This window comes from Ornithodoros turicata, chromosome 2 (genome assembly GCF_037126465.1).
Source record: "Ornithodoros turicata isolate Travis chromosome 2, ASM3712646v1, whole genome shotgun sequence".
Classification (NCBI taxonomy): Eukaryota; Metazoa; Arthropoda; class Arachnida; order Ixodida; family Argasidae; genus Ornithodoros; species Ornithodoros turicata.
This window is the reverse complement of record NC_088202.1, coordinates 134,477,074-134,492,553: the sequence shown is the minus strand read 5'-3', so window position 1 is coordinate 134,492,553 and position 15,480 is coordinate 134,477,074. Positions and strand designations below refer to the sequence as shown.

The window sequence follows — 15,480 nt, the reverse complement described above, 5'->3', positions numbered from 1 at the left end:
CAGTTTTATTTTGCACCTCAGATACTCTGTCACTTATGTTTGCCAAGAGCTTCTGATTTTCGCGGTAGATTATGTGATGTTCGCTGTCGTATATCTGCAAAGACCCTGGTCTTCCGTCATAATTAGATGTATCCTTTTATGCACACGGGACTTCCCTGCGATGACATCAAAGAGGCCCCGGTTCATCCGGAGGGCCTTCACAGAAAGTGACTTCCGCCATGTCTGACACCGACCAGTGACGGGGTCGTGAGACAGATGATATAGCATTACCTCTTAGCAAGTTATTCATCACTTCATAAAAAAAAGAAAAGAAATACAGCGAAAAATTGTGTATAGTGTGACAGCGAGGATACGCCGTTCTCATTGAATTTTTCATAGTCGGGGACTTAGCTTTCTATGTGTAAACCTAAGATGGGTGCCTGAATTACGTTGTTGCTTAGAACTAACATCTTGTTGAATATAAAACCCCATCATTCTCACTGTGGCGTGACGAACAATAAGCTTAAAAGAACGAGAAATGAAGAAAAACGAGTAACAGAGAGTGCTTTCTCTATCGAATTTCTGTCCACATTCTAAAGCGACAGACTCCCTCAACTCACCAGACACAGACTCAACACAGCAGTACTCCGTGCAGCACCCACACCAGGAACTCTATCCAATGATCAATAACAAGCACAGTGATAGTTAGGTCATTCTTCATCTCTAGTGGTCGCGAGCTACAATGGTTCCGACATCCGCGACGCAACGACGGGACAGTCGCGACGGTCGCATACGCTCCAGTCGATTTTGAGGCTATAGTGTTGTTTTATTCCTCGTGCTATCGAAAATCCCACGCGGAAGAGTGGCGTAGTTTGAGTGTTATTCGACGGAACACATGACAAGACATAGGATATTGAGAGTATGCCGGGATTCCCTCTCTGGAAAAACGAGAAAACGTCACTCCCTTAGAACCAATGAGGGCGCGGCCGGAGCGGGCGTCTTTCTCCTCTCAGTGCCACCCTCTCACTCTTCTGCTTAGGGATTGACATCGCGCCGCCGGAGCTTCAGGAGCTGCGGAAGCAGCGATTATATTTAAAATTCGTTTATGTATTATCTAAGCACTTTTTGTTCAAAAAATTTAGCCCAGTAAATTATCGGCCGGTATCGGTTTCATTGATGGGTTCCTGGACGCGACCGTCCCTTTAATAAGACATCCAAGGTTACGCCACCATTAGAAAAAGTGCATCAAGAGTGCCCAGTGGCGTATCTAGAGCTACCTGCGCCCATGGCAACATGGTTAACATGATGTCCTTGGGTGGCGTTTTCGTGTGGTCCGCACTAGGTTTCAGACTACAACCTCCCTAAAGGCGGTTGCTTTAGATCATTTATGAATGTGCCAGGTTGAGTGCCCGACCTGGCACATTCACACCCGACCACATAATGGCGCCCCTGTTCGCCTGGCGCCCATGGCATCTGTCCACACCTGCCACACCCTAGATACGCCACTGAGAGTGCCTGAAACCACTGCAAAAATGGGTTAAACCTGGCCCAAAACTTTTTTCACGCCGTTTCTTGGAGTTCTGTTCACCATTGGTAACAACAATATGAACAAAATTGGTCTTATCTGTGCGCACATATATATGGTCGGACAGACTCATGTTACGTATGCTGAAGGGATCTGTAGAAGTTTGTGGCAACCACCACGAACGACAGCAATGTGGCTACAGAAGAACGCCGTCAGCCATCTTCAGTTCGGCTTGTAACACCGCGGCCGATGGCCACATGGAATGTTCTCTCACCACAAATACAATCTGGCCTTAGGAACATTCTAACTCACCGTTACGTAGGTGATCCCTCTACCGCTTCTCCACAATATGTATTGAGCAAGATGTCATCTATCAATCATGCGTGTTTCGTGTCACCGCACAGTGTATACGATCGGTGGGGACATTAAGAATCCACAGAGATCTTTTTTTTTTCAAGCATTAACCTTTGCTAGTTCCTCCCTAGCAGTAACCCTCGTGTCGTAAGTGCTCGCGTGAACTGCTTTCGATGTGGCCCTTTAAAGGTGCTGCATTTTCGCCTATTCTTTTCTGTTCATTACGTTTTACCCTTCTCTATAGTCGTTCCCACACAATCCTGTGTTGTCTATTTGTTTGCTCAAAGACATTTGCCGCGGAGACAGTAGACAAGAAACAGCGAGACAAGAGACATGGGACAAGAAATTAGCAACATGCAGACACACAAGCACGCAGCACGGTCGATGCTGGAATCTAAATCTTGGATACCTCGTACCCACCGCATGGCAGGGGGTCACTTCAGACATACCACGGATCGTCCACGATCTGTTCCTCTCCAGCAATCAAAGAAAATATATAGAAAAAGAAGTCGCCCCTGTGTGGGCGCCCATAGAGCCCAATAGAGCAATAGAGCCCACTCGTGCTGGTCTTCGTGCGCACCTGGGGCGTGAGCAAACACTGTATGGAACCATGGAGTGCTCTCGCTGGTGGTTGTCATCCGCACGTCCTTCTCGGCACGTTCTAGTAGAGTGGGAGATCATGTTCGCCGAGCTAGGCCCGTAATAGCCTCGGAATCCACTCTTCTTGAGACGCTTGTTTGCATGATCTGTCGGGTATGCACAGCAATCACCCTTCAGACGGCGTTTTTCTCTAGTATGTATACTTGAGTTGGAGCACCACGTGTAAAGGGCCTACATCCATATGTAGGCTCCCTACTTGATGACAACGCACACACTTCTAAGCCGCTTCTAAGCCTCACACACTTCTATCATTACCGTGTGGCTGGATGCACGGTGCGTCCTACCAAGTGGACGCTGACCCATGGCGTCTTTTAACTCAGTGAACGTCTGCACCGTTTTCGGATATGTCGCACGAACTGTTGTCTCTCTTGCGGCATGTCTGACACTGCAGAACATTGCTTTTCTTTTTCGGCTCCATATTCGGCTTGTACTGCGGAGTAGGATGGCACAAGTATTTGAGCTCCCAGCAGTCGATTGGGCCACCGTAAGGTATTTGAGCCGCTGCCTTTAGCGCGCACAGAGCGCAAGCAGTTGTCATTGTTGATCGCCGAAACAAGTTTCCAAATTTGGATTCGCCGGTGTGGGTTGGCTTTCGGCCCAGATAGTGGGAGCATGGCTATCTTCCAGGCAGTGAGAGCCAGGCAGCGCACACAGGTCATTCTTGAGCAGTCATTGTACGGTCTTGTGGTGTGCTCTAGCCGCAGGCTTAGCTCGACTCGGTTCTTTGATCATGATCAAAGTGAGCGGCACATCAAGTTCTAGTAGGAACACCAGGATTGTAGTGCTCTCCGTAGCAACTATTACGCTGTTTCAAGATTGTTCGCATGGCATGGGACGTACAAAAAGCAATCTTCACTTCGGAGCGCTATCTGTTATCTTGTATGTGCTGTAGAGTTTTCGACGGAGCTAAGGGGACTACACTGATGACAATACTTGATGATTCCTCGACTTGATGACAATACATGACTTCTTATGGAGGCTCGAGTTGGAGCTACGTGTAAAGCGGCCTACCTCCATAGGTCAGCTCCCTGCTTGATGACAAAACACACAGTGCCCGACACGAGGCCGCCGAATCAGGCGGGCTGACATGATGACGGTGCGCTGGTTCTCGTGGTCAGAGGGTACCAACCCTTTAGTGTTGGCCATTGACATCTAAAGTAGCGGCCCGCATAAGAGATAGAGATCTTCACCACCGTTTTGCTCGCGCACGATATTTCGCTTTTGTATTATTGTCGCAATGTACTGTTTGAATTTTCGAGAACCTCAGCTACTTTATGTAAACCGAAGATATATCCAACGTAAAGTTTTCTGAACGTAAGCAAGTGAATCCGTATCGCCTTGTCTGTACAAAACGTGTGTAGTTCTCCTACTACTTACGAAGGAGGAGGATGAAGCTACTTTTAAGTTGCAGTGATAGGGAGGCTCTTAGGTACATCTTAGGTGGCCAGTTATCCCTTCATATGACTCTCAAGCTAAATTGCTTCGTTTTTCTTTGTCTTGCTCCTCTGGTGTCAGTTTTCAGCATTGGAACTAGGGCTGCGTACAGGGCTTCAGGGCAAGCAAGCAGCTGGAAGTTGTCGGCTAGGAATACCATGTCGATGTTCTTCTACTGAAAGAATCAGGAGAATTATCTGCTCGGTTTGTCCTGACGCTGGGAATTTTACACGGGATGCAGATGCGCTTGAGACAAAGAAAGAAGGTTGTCTTTGTGGGACTAGAATATGCAAATATGTTTGTAGATTGTTAATGTAATTTTGAGCCACGTTCCTACGAAGTGGTTACTCCCGCCTTTCTTCGTCAGGCTGAGTCGTTTCTACTGGGCAACTAAGATTTAGATGTTTCAGATAGTGGAGGGGCTTTAATTGTAGGATTGTCCGCTAGCACGGAAGGCAAACAAAACGAGTGTTAGAATGCATCGTTACTTGTTTTTTGTTCACGTATTGTCCCATATGAGTGACAACAAGTTCCAATTTATTTGGTGCGATTCTCTAGGGCAATACAGCAGGATATACAGGTTTTACATGTCGCAGGGCATGGCGGATATACATTCTCGAGGCACGAGGTACGTCCAGCTTGTGCATTAATTATCACCCAGCTAGCACCCCTGTCTGTACTTGCAAAGTTTCTTGTCGGGTGCTGTCATTATCGTGTGAACGTGTCCTTACAAAGAAATAGTGAATGAAAACTTTACCGCAAGAACAATGCTCCCAATGGAATTCTAGACGAAAGCCCTCGAAGGAGTGGGCTGCGGCCTCTTATGGTTTCTGAATATAATATTTATTTCACTTGTTGACTTGTTTCACTTGTTGTTTTGTTGTTAGACTTGTTTATGGTTTCTAGGTAGTGATTATGAGCACGGGCAGCGTGGAGGCACTATCATAGAGGTCTTAGTTGTGTTTCGACATTCTGACTCTCGTGGTCATGATACAGGAACGAGCTTCAGAACGCCAAATACCTGTGGCTCGTTCCTAGCGTCACTCAGGATGCATGCATCGCGTATGTTTGTGGGCAAACGGAACGTCAAACGTTGGTGTCATGAGGTAAACCGCTCACGCCTGCCTGCTCACCTCAAGTGCATAGCCAATCTTAAGGGTTCACCAAACGGCACTGAGCGGTTCACTCCTTGCCAACGGTGATTAAATTCAACGCGCAGTGCACAGTCATTTTCATAGTAGGCCTATAAAGTGAGACACCTTCAGAGTATGGCGAGCCAGGAGTGTCCGTTGCCGGTCAAACAAATAGGGCACGCATGAGACTCAGGGCCGTTCACGTAAAAGGAAGTCTTAGCAGCAGCGCGATATTGTACTCGCACACAACGGGCACCTTTGTCATTTTATTTTATTTCTTTTTTCGTTTGAGTTGGTGCAATGCAAACGTCGTGCGACGGCACGGGCACGACATTGCAATTGGCCTCTGCGCGGGAATTCGTGGCGAATCAGTAGGTGCGAAGTCGGCCCAGGGCGCACGATGCCCCTCCCCCTGCGACAGTTGTGACGTTGCCCGCCTGATCGTGGCCGACTACGTGGCCGACTCTCTTTAATTTTGATTCAGAAGATGAAACACTGTCCATCGTTGAAGAATCAACTGCAGTTACAGTACATCGTGAACGGATGCAGCAGCGAAAGCACGGTTCCAGAGTGCTTGAACCGAATACAAATGCCATCTTGCCTCACGAAATAATTTTCAATGTCTGACCATTTGCTCTTGTGAGAAATCAAATAATATGATAATAAAACTTCCGTCAAAACTTTGTGCAATCAGGAACTGCACCAACTACGAACCATGCGACGAAGCTCGACTTCGCTAAAAAGCGCTAAGAAGGCTTTCATTGTTTTGCGACACGGTATACATACCTGTCGTAACAGCACGCCTTCATCATTCTTGACAACGGCAATTTTCACCAAAACCCACAACGTACGTGCGTTTTTGACCGCCATGTTATTGGGTCCGTCGTCTGCTCTTCTTGCTCTGCACCCTTGCACCTACTCAGTCGACGGTACAGCGGTTTCTCGGTTTGGTGCAGAAATGGAACAAGTGACACCTTTAAACGAATGCGGAGCTGCGGGGGTGCCAACTGCACTCTCCGAGGAGGAGGAGGAGGAGGAGGAGGAGTGTCGTTGGGAGGAACCCGAGAGGTCTGCCTGCCTGATTAGGCGGCATGTTTCTCGGGAAGGGAAAGGTGGTGGAGAGGAGGAGAGGAAAGGGTGAAGTGGAAGACCGAGCGGAATACGCTCGGGGCCGACTTCAGGGGAACTGTGCCGGCATACGCCTATTACACATCTGAGGGAAACCCAGGAAAAACCCCAGACGGCACAGCCGGCCCGCGGATTCGAACCTCCCAGTCTCCAAGCGCACGCGTTACCGCTGCGCCATTGGAGCTGGTGCGCACTCTCCGAAGAATGCAAAGGTGCTGCATTCTTGTACTGGGGGCAAGGTGTGTAGGCGAAAGGAACCCAACTACTGGGAAAGTGATGCACTTATCGCCTGCAGTGGAATATCGACTAGTTCATGGTCTGGGCCCAGCTATCTCCGCAATGACGGACGGGGAGCGTCCTGGCACTGGCGGCCTCCCTGTTGAGTTCTGCAAATGAGTTCTGAATAACGAGGGTAGAGTCCGCCGTTCATCGTTAATGAGATGCTTCATTCCATGCAGTTTTGTCTTTTCAATACTTCCTGTTAAGCGGCATAGCTAAGTAGCATAGCGGAGTAGCTAAGATTTTTTCCATCTTCTTTCACACTTTAATCATCACAATGCTAGCATAATATTAGGATGTTCAAACTAGAACACTTCTTTCGCGGATGACGCAGTTAGTGGACAAGGTGTTGCAATCTGTCCCCTGTCTGTTCTGCCCCCCAGCAGGAGTGCCACTCGCGTGGTGCCCCGCCGGTGATCGCGTGTTTCGACCAGATGAAACAACTTCGATAGCGTGTCACTTCACTGGTAAGGGCCACTCTAAGGGTCGCAGAAAATGTTAGGTAGCCGAATTATAAGGATCTCAATGTGGAAGCATTGTCGCGCTTCAACATTTGCCACGCCGACCATTGCTCTTGACGCGGCATTTCTCATATAACGGGACACGCTTCTTGCGCCATAAATCCTGCTACAACCAAGAAGCCCAGTACACGTGCTGTATATGACCTGCTGGGTATTAGCTGGGCAGCTATGATGATTATAGACACGTTGTCGGTCGCCGGTACGCGAAGAATTACGGTCAACATGCCAGAAGGTCCGGTGGCCCTGAACCAGCAACAATGCTGATTGATGATGATGATGATTGTTGGGACACAAGTTGGGGGGGGGGGGATATAGGTTTATTGCAAAAAAAACAACAACAAAGAAACAGGGGAAAGGTTAGCCTGGCTCCAGAAGCCGACTTGCTATTCCCGCTTACAAAAAAAGGAAAAATAAAAAGAAGAAAAAGAACACACAAGTTGGGTTTGGGTTATTTGTGCTCTTCTTCGCACGGTTCTGCTCGTTGTGGTGGATGGGATATGTTTAATAGAAAGAAAAGAGGAAATGTCTGCCAGGCTCATGGTGGCTTGCTATATAAAAATAAATTAAATCAAACGTCAAAAAAGTACAGAAAAGAAAACAGTCAGAGCAGCACAGGCACGACTTTGCGCGAGAAAGTCCGGTCAGAGGGCGGACGCAAGGCCCGAATCTTGCAGGAAGCGGAGTAGCGCTATGGTGACGGCCCACTGTGTAGGCCGAGGTACTCCTTCTGGGACCGTCTCTGAAGTCCTGGAGGGCTTCAGCGAGTATAGTATAGCCTAGAGCACTGCACGGGCCGACTTTTCCGGGCCCGACCCGGCCCGGGTGCATCGAAAAATGGCCCGGCCCGACCCGGGCCCGGACCTTCATATTTTTATGCGGCCCGGCCCGGCCCGGCCCGGTGACCCAGTGACTAGAGCCCGGCCCGGCCCGGCGTCTAAGCAAATAGAGCCCGGCCCGGCCCGGCCCGGTGACCCGGCGAGTAGATCCCGGCCTAGTATTTCCAGCCGCGACGTACGCGTTTCTGGCGATTATCAAACAAATTTATAAGTAAATTTATAAGGAGAGAAGACAAACATACAAGTAATGGCGGTTTAACACCGTAACCGCACGAGACCAAATTAAATCCAGAACGCACGGGGCGTTATCGTTACACTGTCAAGATTTTGCGGAGATAGAGCATGCTGTCGACAAACTGCTTCTCCCAGTCCCTATCCCTCTCACCAAGCTTTGCCAAAGTGATTGTGAAATATGTGAGGAGTGAGGAGCAATGTAAAGTGGCTTGGAGAATGTTCTAGAGGGTCGAATCATATGCATAATGCAGTACCCTTTGCTTGTCTTTGCAAAATATGCACAGGAATGACGCAAGCGCATGATGATATGAACTAATGCATCTCCAATGTGTGGAATTAGCTGCGTGGCCCGGCCGGGCCTGACTCTTGGGAACATATTTGTCGGCCCGGGCCCGGCCCGGCCCGCGGTGGTGGCGTATTTTAACGGCCCGGGCCCGGCCCGGCCCACGGTACTGGCGTATTTTGTCGGCCCGGGCTCGGCCCGGCCCGGAGCACACAGCCAATAACAAGCCCAGCCCGGCCCGCGGGCCGGGTCGGGCCCGGGCCGGGTCGGGGGCCCGGGCCCGTGCAGTGCTCTAGTATAGCCTCCAAAGGTCGCATGCGCATGAGAGGGGGAACAGTAGAGTGGTAACGTAAATAGCCATGTAACGGGGGGAACTCGTCAAACATGTGATTTTTGTCTGGGTATATCACTCCATTGCTTTAGTCTCCTTATGTGGCCGACGATGTGAGCACGCACGAATGAAACATGGTCCACCTCCAAATTGCTTTGTACTTATTCGAAGCCCAACCAACAAGGGCGTTGAGAATGTGGGAAATGAGGAAGCTTGAGGGATCAGCAGTCCCTTTACCTGCTTGTGTAGAGTACACGATGCTGTACCCATGGATTGATGATGATGATTATGATAATTCGGGGTTTTGTGGTGCAAGGGCAGCTATGGCCATAAACCCATGGTTTGACATTAGTGAGTTATAGTACATAGGAAGGACTCTACGAAAACGATATTATAAAGGAAGTTATCAAATTAAAGCAATGTGATACCAATTGGGAATGTGACGTCACCTGCTTCGAAGAAACAGGGCGATGGCTTATCATTATCATGGCTAAGAGGCTTGACCCGCACCCACATGCACCCGCAGACAAAGTCGTCTCATTCCGCACGAGTTTTTATAGAATTAACCGCACCCAAGGGTTGTGCGGGTATAACCGTCGACCCACTATTTCCACCATGCTTCCTTGGGTTTCAAACGTACGTATGCTTAAAGAAATTGGAAGTGCCGTGCATCCGGCCAAAGTAACTTACATTTATGACGGGCGAGCATATTCGGATTATTGTGACCATCAGCGTCCAAAACAGGCCGAAAGGTATCCCACATCCGTGACTTGAGTCCCGCTTCTTTCACGAGGGTGTACTCCCCTCGTTTCACTTTGTCTTCCACTTCTGCCATATACTTCCAAAACATCATTTGATTATGCGACGGAGTAAATTGCTCCTTTGTCGCTATACCGCTGCATCTGTGCACTACGCCACGTTTATACAGCCGCCGGATGCGATATAGAGTTTCGCCCCTGGCGAACAAATCGCTCAGTCACCATCATCAAATAAAGTTGTTGTTGTTGTCTGGTTTATTGTAGAAACCAAAGTATTCCAAAACTGCGGGTCACGTCGGGCTTCGCACGCACTCCACTTGTGCACTTTTTGGAAACAAAATCGGTGTCGCCACCTCGTATCGTACCTAAAAGACATGGATGCTGGTACCCGCACGACGCAGCGAGGGAAACGCGGGTGTACCCGGTAATTCGGAACCGCATCAAGTGACATTTTCGACCCGCAAATCCGGAAATTGGGCGGGTTTCCGCGAGTAACTGCGGGTAGACGCACACCCGCGCAAACCTCTACCTATCATGTTTACACGTTTTCGGAACCGTTATCGTAAACACCTTCCGATCTTCTAGTCGCTATTGGAGAGTTTTAGTGACATCGCACGCTATCGCCTTTGCGTACGTAAGGGATAGCGTTGGTGGTTCTGCGCACTGCGCGAATATATCTGTCTGTGACGTGCGCAAAACCATCAACGCTATCCCTTACGTACGCAAAGGGGATAGCGTGTGATTCACAAAAACTCTCTATTATCCTGGACCTACCGTCAGGTCCGGTTTCCCTGGTTGGACCTCTGCGCGATCTGTGCTTCAATCGAAATTCCCAGTCCAAATCGTGTCTTTGAAGGCCTGTTATCTGGACCGTCGCATTATGACCCAATTTCCCCACCTGCATCGTCACACGAGATCCGAGATTGTGTACCAGGTTGGCAGGAGATGTTAAAGAGTGGCCCAAAATGATCTCCACAAAACTTGATAGAGAGAGCTCTATGAAGTTTTTTTCGTCCACGTTATAAAGACAGTTCAATTGTGCGTTACTGTTACGCTCAAAATACCAAATGCACGATGCAAAGTTATCAATCTCGCATGGAATTTCAACGCTCAATTCTTATTCCCTGCGGAGGCAGTGGCTGCTCATGGTAGTGACGTCAAGCGTGACGTCAATAACTCCTCAATAAGAAGTATTCCCATGCGAACCGATCACGCGCAATGTCGTCATCCAGGGCATGCGCCTGTGCGCTGATATTCTTCTTAGGGTTGCTAGCTGGCTGCCTTTCGCCTTGAAAAATACCGCCTGACCGAGTGGGTCCTAAGCGGAGAGGAGGATGAGTAGTTAAAGCAAATAGAGAGAGGGAGAAAATAAAATGGGTTAAAGACAATTGGGAGAGGGTGAAAGAGAAGGGCATCAGTCCTGAGTGAAAGCGCTCATTCTGCAGTGTACACAGAAATATGCTTGTTCCCATTAATTCGTGAGACTGAGTAAATTTGCAGAAACTACTCAACGAAACGACTTCATCCGTAAAATATTGATACAATGCTGCCGATATTGCCTTTCAACCACCAGCCGGCAACAGCAGCAAACAGGAGAGCGAATCTTTGAGCTTGTTGGTCTTCCATAATGTGGGACAGAGCAAGAAATAAGGATGGGTGATATCGACTGGGTGGCAGCCCCGACTCTTCTGTGTCGCCAATTTTCCAACTTCTCGTACGCTTGAATAGAAGAGTTTTTCATATTGCACATACCATAAAATGCCTGTTTCGTTTATATTATTTAAAGGCAAAAGGTTACGTTAGAGGCGGGAAATGTAATGGGCGTCTGAAGATCCCACGTTCACTTCGAACATGATGCTCCTCGAGAGTGCGATGGCGAGGCTTCTTCTTCACATTATCCATTTCCAACCATCTTCGCCGGTGCTTCAGGAACAGACACAGCAGACGGAGAGCTCCACTTCGTGCTTCAGATTGCATGCTAAAGTGCCACTATAGGGACTAAATCTCATGTTTTCGGAATTCCACTGAATTCGCCATTGCAATCTACGTGTCTGCCACTGTACTATCCCAAAATATTGCTCCTGTCCGTGACGTGGAAGTATCATAAAATTAACTTGAATCTATCGAGCGCCTGGCAACACTGGTCCTCGCAGGTCGATCTCCACCTCCGTCTCCTCACTGCAGCTGCTGACAGTCTTCTATGCAGAGGCCCTCTGTTATTTCAGCTGTAGAGACAATTGGCAATGACATGCAAGCCCGTTACAACGTAACTGTAATAATGACCTCCACCTCTGTGCTTGTGATTCTGGACACACCATTCGTATACAACCAGGCGAACGTCAACTTAATCCGTGCAGTGAAGACGCCAGACGTGGTACTCCAATGTTATACCGGACTCTAACAATCCGGGGGGGGGGGGGGGGGGGGGTGATACTACCATGCGGCGCAGGCCTTGATGAAATGAATCTGTGGCTTCAGCACGTAGCAACAAAAAGGTTTTTGCACAAATACTCCCTTTCGACACGATGGAACTCGTTCAAAGGTTTCCGAGACGTCATCCCAACTTTTCGAATAGGGTGTCTCACAGTTCGATGGTTAACTCTCTCGCCTGCGCAACACTCCTTGACAAAATGGATGCTATGTGAGGTAGAAGGAATGTGCCACACGTAAATGATAGGGTGTGACGCCGGTGTAACACCAAACGTCACGTCGTTTAAAGGGAAAGTTCGTCGCTGTCCTTTGGTCAGTTTGCTTTTGGACTTATATTCGACTCCAAGTTACGTGCAGATGCCGTATGCAAAAATTTCATCCAGCAGAGCATCATTGTTCTTAAGAAACAGGAAACCGAACGGCATGTTCACATTCTGATAAGGTCTCACTGAGACGTAAACATGGACAACGACACATTGGCGGACGTCAAAAGGTTGTGCGACCGAGATAAAGGTAACCGAAGACTGTTTTAAGATATAGCGAACCGTATAGTTACTAAAGTTTGTCCCGTTTCTTAATAGACCACTCCCAGTTTACAAGTAAATGACGTCAGATGGTACAGCAACGCCGCCAACATTGTAGACACTATAGCAAAAAATCAATAAGTAACAAGCAAGCCTCGTTTAAATATAGCTTTTCACAATATAAGCTTTTTACGCAATACGTACATACCCCAGGCGGATGACGATGACGGCTCATCCCCATTCAGAGTCGTGGTGTCACGGAAGTTGCGTAAGTCTTTCATACGTTACTTTCATGATTCGGCCCTGGCAGGTCACAGCAGTGGCAGGAAAACTTATGAACAGTTGTGTCGTGTTGCGACATTGCCAGGAATGAGGCAGGACGTAACTAAGTATGTTCGCACTTGTCCCGTATGCCAGAGAGCAAAACCTCGTGGTGGTTTACCCCCTGGGCGCTTACAGCCTATTCAGAGCAATAGGCCCTGGCAGATAGTTGCTTGTGATGGGATGGGACCGTTTCCACGTAGTCCTAGAGGTGACCAGTATTTGTTTGCGGTTACTGATCATTTCACGAAATGGGTTGAGCTGTTTCCTCTCAGGACGCTGACTTCCCAGAGAGTGTGGGAAAGACTACTCGACACCTTTTGCCGGTTCGGGTTTCCTGCTCAGCTCATCACAGATAACGCTACCTACTTTACAAGTAAGGTGTTCTCAGATTCTTGCGCTGTCTTAGGCATTCAGCACAAGAAGACTTCCCCATAATCTTCAGGACCCTAAGGGGCGTGAGTTTCTCTCAGAGTGGTGTCTCTATACAAAGCAAGCGCGAACTAAGTCGTAATAGCAAACCACATCCTGAACAGGATTAAGACATTGACTTTCGAGACGATGCATCTTTTGGGATGGAGCCTTCTTTTCTTTCCGCGGTGGGTTGGGAACGCGAATGAAGACATCAAAGCGACTAAAAACGTGACCTCGTTTGTGTGTACCATAATTAAAAAAAAAAGGACCAGACCGTTACTCGAAAAAAGTAATTGATTATGGTTACCGTTACTTCTACGCAAAAAGTAATTGATTACTGTTACCAATTAATCGGCTCCAAATGTCTTTCAGTAACGAGTAGACAAGTAACGCGTTACTCTGGTCGTTACTTTGCATTCATGCAAATGATACCCGTATTTGTTGTGATTGTACCTCAGAAAAGAAAACAGAAACACAAATGAGGTTCCACGGCGTAAGAGCTGAAGTAACACGAACAAAAACATGTAGGACAAGTACATCTGTAAGTCTACTGTCTTTGTCGCCCATGAAGACGTTGACCCGATTGTGGAACTTCCCCATGACTCACTAAACCCGGAAAGCTTCAGATACCACCACACTGGTGTAGGAAGAAATTAGGGAGAGCGACCTGAAATTCCAGAACGACAACACAATGACCTCCGCTTGCTATAGTAGAACGGCCCAACCTAGGGTTGCCACCAGGCCGGTATTATACCGGCACGGTCGGTTATTTGCTCTCTCTGCCGGCTGCCGGTAGGAAGGTGATACCGGCAACCTTTTGCCGGTATTTGTGGCTCAACAACTTTCATAGGGGCTTTTACTGGGCTTTCCCTTCAACATTCCACTGCAGCTTGAATAAATCTGGAGCACAGATCCAACTCCGTAGTCACCAGTCGTTTTCTTGGCTATTCATTATTATTATCATTGTTGTCTTGAGCCAGTACGCTCGTTCTTTCTCTCTCTCTCTCTCTCTCTCTCTGTATACTGTCCACCCCTCAATTATTTTCCCTTTCCCGCGAACATTTCCTCCTTTCTCTCTATTTCACCTCCTCTCTCTTGACGGTATTTTTCACTACGAAAGGTGGCAACCCTAGCCCAACCAAGGCTGACGGCATGAGGGGCTTGACTTGGGGCAGAGCATCTGAAAGATAGGTTAATCTCTGTCGGAAAAGTCATCAATTACTGGGTAATCGATTACTCAGTAAAGTAACTGATTACTCGAGAAATTACTCAGAAAGTAACTGATTACAAGTAACGCAATTACTAGTAACGCGTTACGCACAAGTCTGGAAACGACCCATGACCTTCATGAAGGAATACGGCTTTGTGAAGCGGCGGTGTTCTCCGCCCGCGCTGCTCCCGTTTCACTATGTCTATTAACGTCATGATTACATCACAGTGACGTTTCTTCGGTAGGGGTCTATTACTCGGTGGGATAGAAACCGGAAGTTACTGATAGAGACGTGACGGCAACGAAAGCGCTGCCTACCAAATTCACTTATAAATAATTGACTGCATATTAAATGAAACCATTTTGCACGGTGTCTCTGCAAATCATAACAAAGCCCGCGACGGTGCTTGTTTCTCTTTGGTTCCGTTCCGGACTGTCTCATCTACACTTTTAAAGCAGAGGTTTCTGTTCTGCTGATCCTGCGTGAAGAGTTATCCGTGGGAAGCGCGCGTAACATGGATTGTACTAATTTTTTACTTGGATCTTTACTTACTTTCTCCATGCTTCATAAACTTTTATCTAGCACTGCTTTACCCACTTGTGAGTCGCAGTCGCGTCAGTGATATTTGGCACGAATAACTTGTAGGGTACATGACGCTTGCTCGAATGGTGATGAAGATGATTATTCGTGTTTTATTGGCGCATCGGCAACTAAGGTCATAATGCGCCACAGCAGTGGTGATAATAATACTAGTTAAAAGTTAGAGTGATGTTTAATTAAATTTCAACAAAACATTGTGAAAGATGACTGAAATTATAGAAGATGAAGGAGCTTTATATCTTTTAAAAAGTCGATGGCCCTGGTAAGAGGAATGATAGCCTCATCACCCAGCAAAAGTGCAGGGTGGAATGGAAGATGGTATTTATAGAAATAATGAGAGTGACAGTGACGATGGTCCGTGTGTGACGGACATGTTAATAATATGTGTAGCACGTGTAAGATAAGTGTGCCCGATCCTTAGGCGCACAAGCAAAAGGTATGCAGCCGGTTCCCAAGGACTCGTGAAGTCTTTCCAATGGTACTTTTTACAAGGTGAAGTTTATTATTCTTTCGAGTATAGCTTAC

At 47.8% G+C, this 15,480-nt stretch overlaps 1 protein-coding gene across 5 annotated transcripts in view; it reads right to left on the bottom strand.

Annotated features, from left to right (window-relative positions):
- Positions 1 to 15,480, bottom strand: part of LOC135384104 (uncharacterized) — an 87,209-nt gene that overhangs the window by 25,942 nt on the left and 45,787 nt on the right. Inside the window, exon 1 of one of the 5 annotated variants that reach the window (XM_064613327.1) lies at positions 9,388 to 9,461. The exons of the other annotated variants lie outside the window; for them this stretch is intronic. Coding sequence (XP_064469397.1) covers positions 9,388 to 9,426 — 39 coding nt within the window. The 5' untranslated portion in view covers positions 9,427 to 9,461. Of the gene's footprint in view, positions 1 to 9,387; positions 9,462 to 15,480 lie in introns of those variants that run through there. 5 annotated transcript variants of the gene reach the window in all.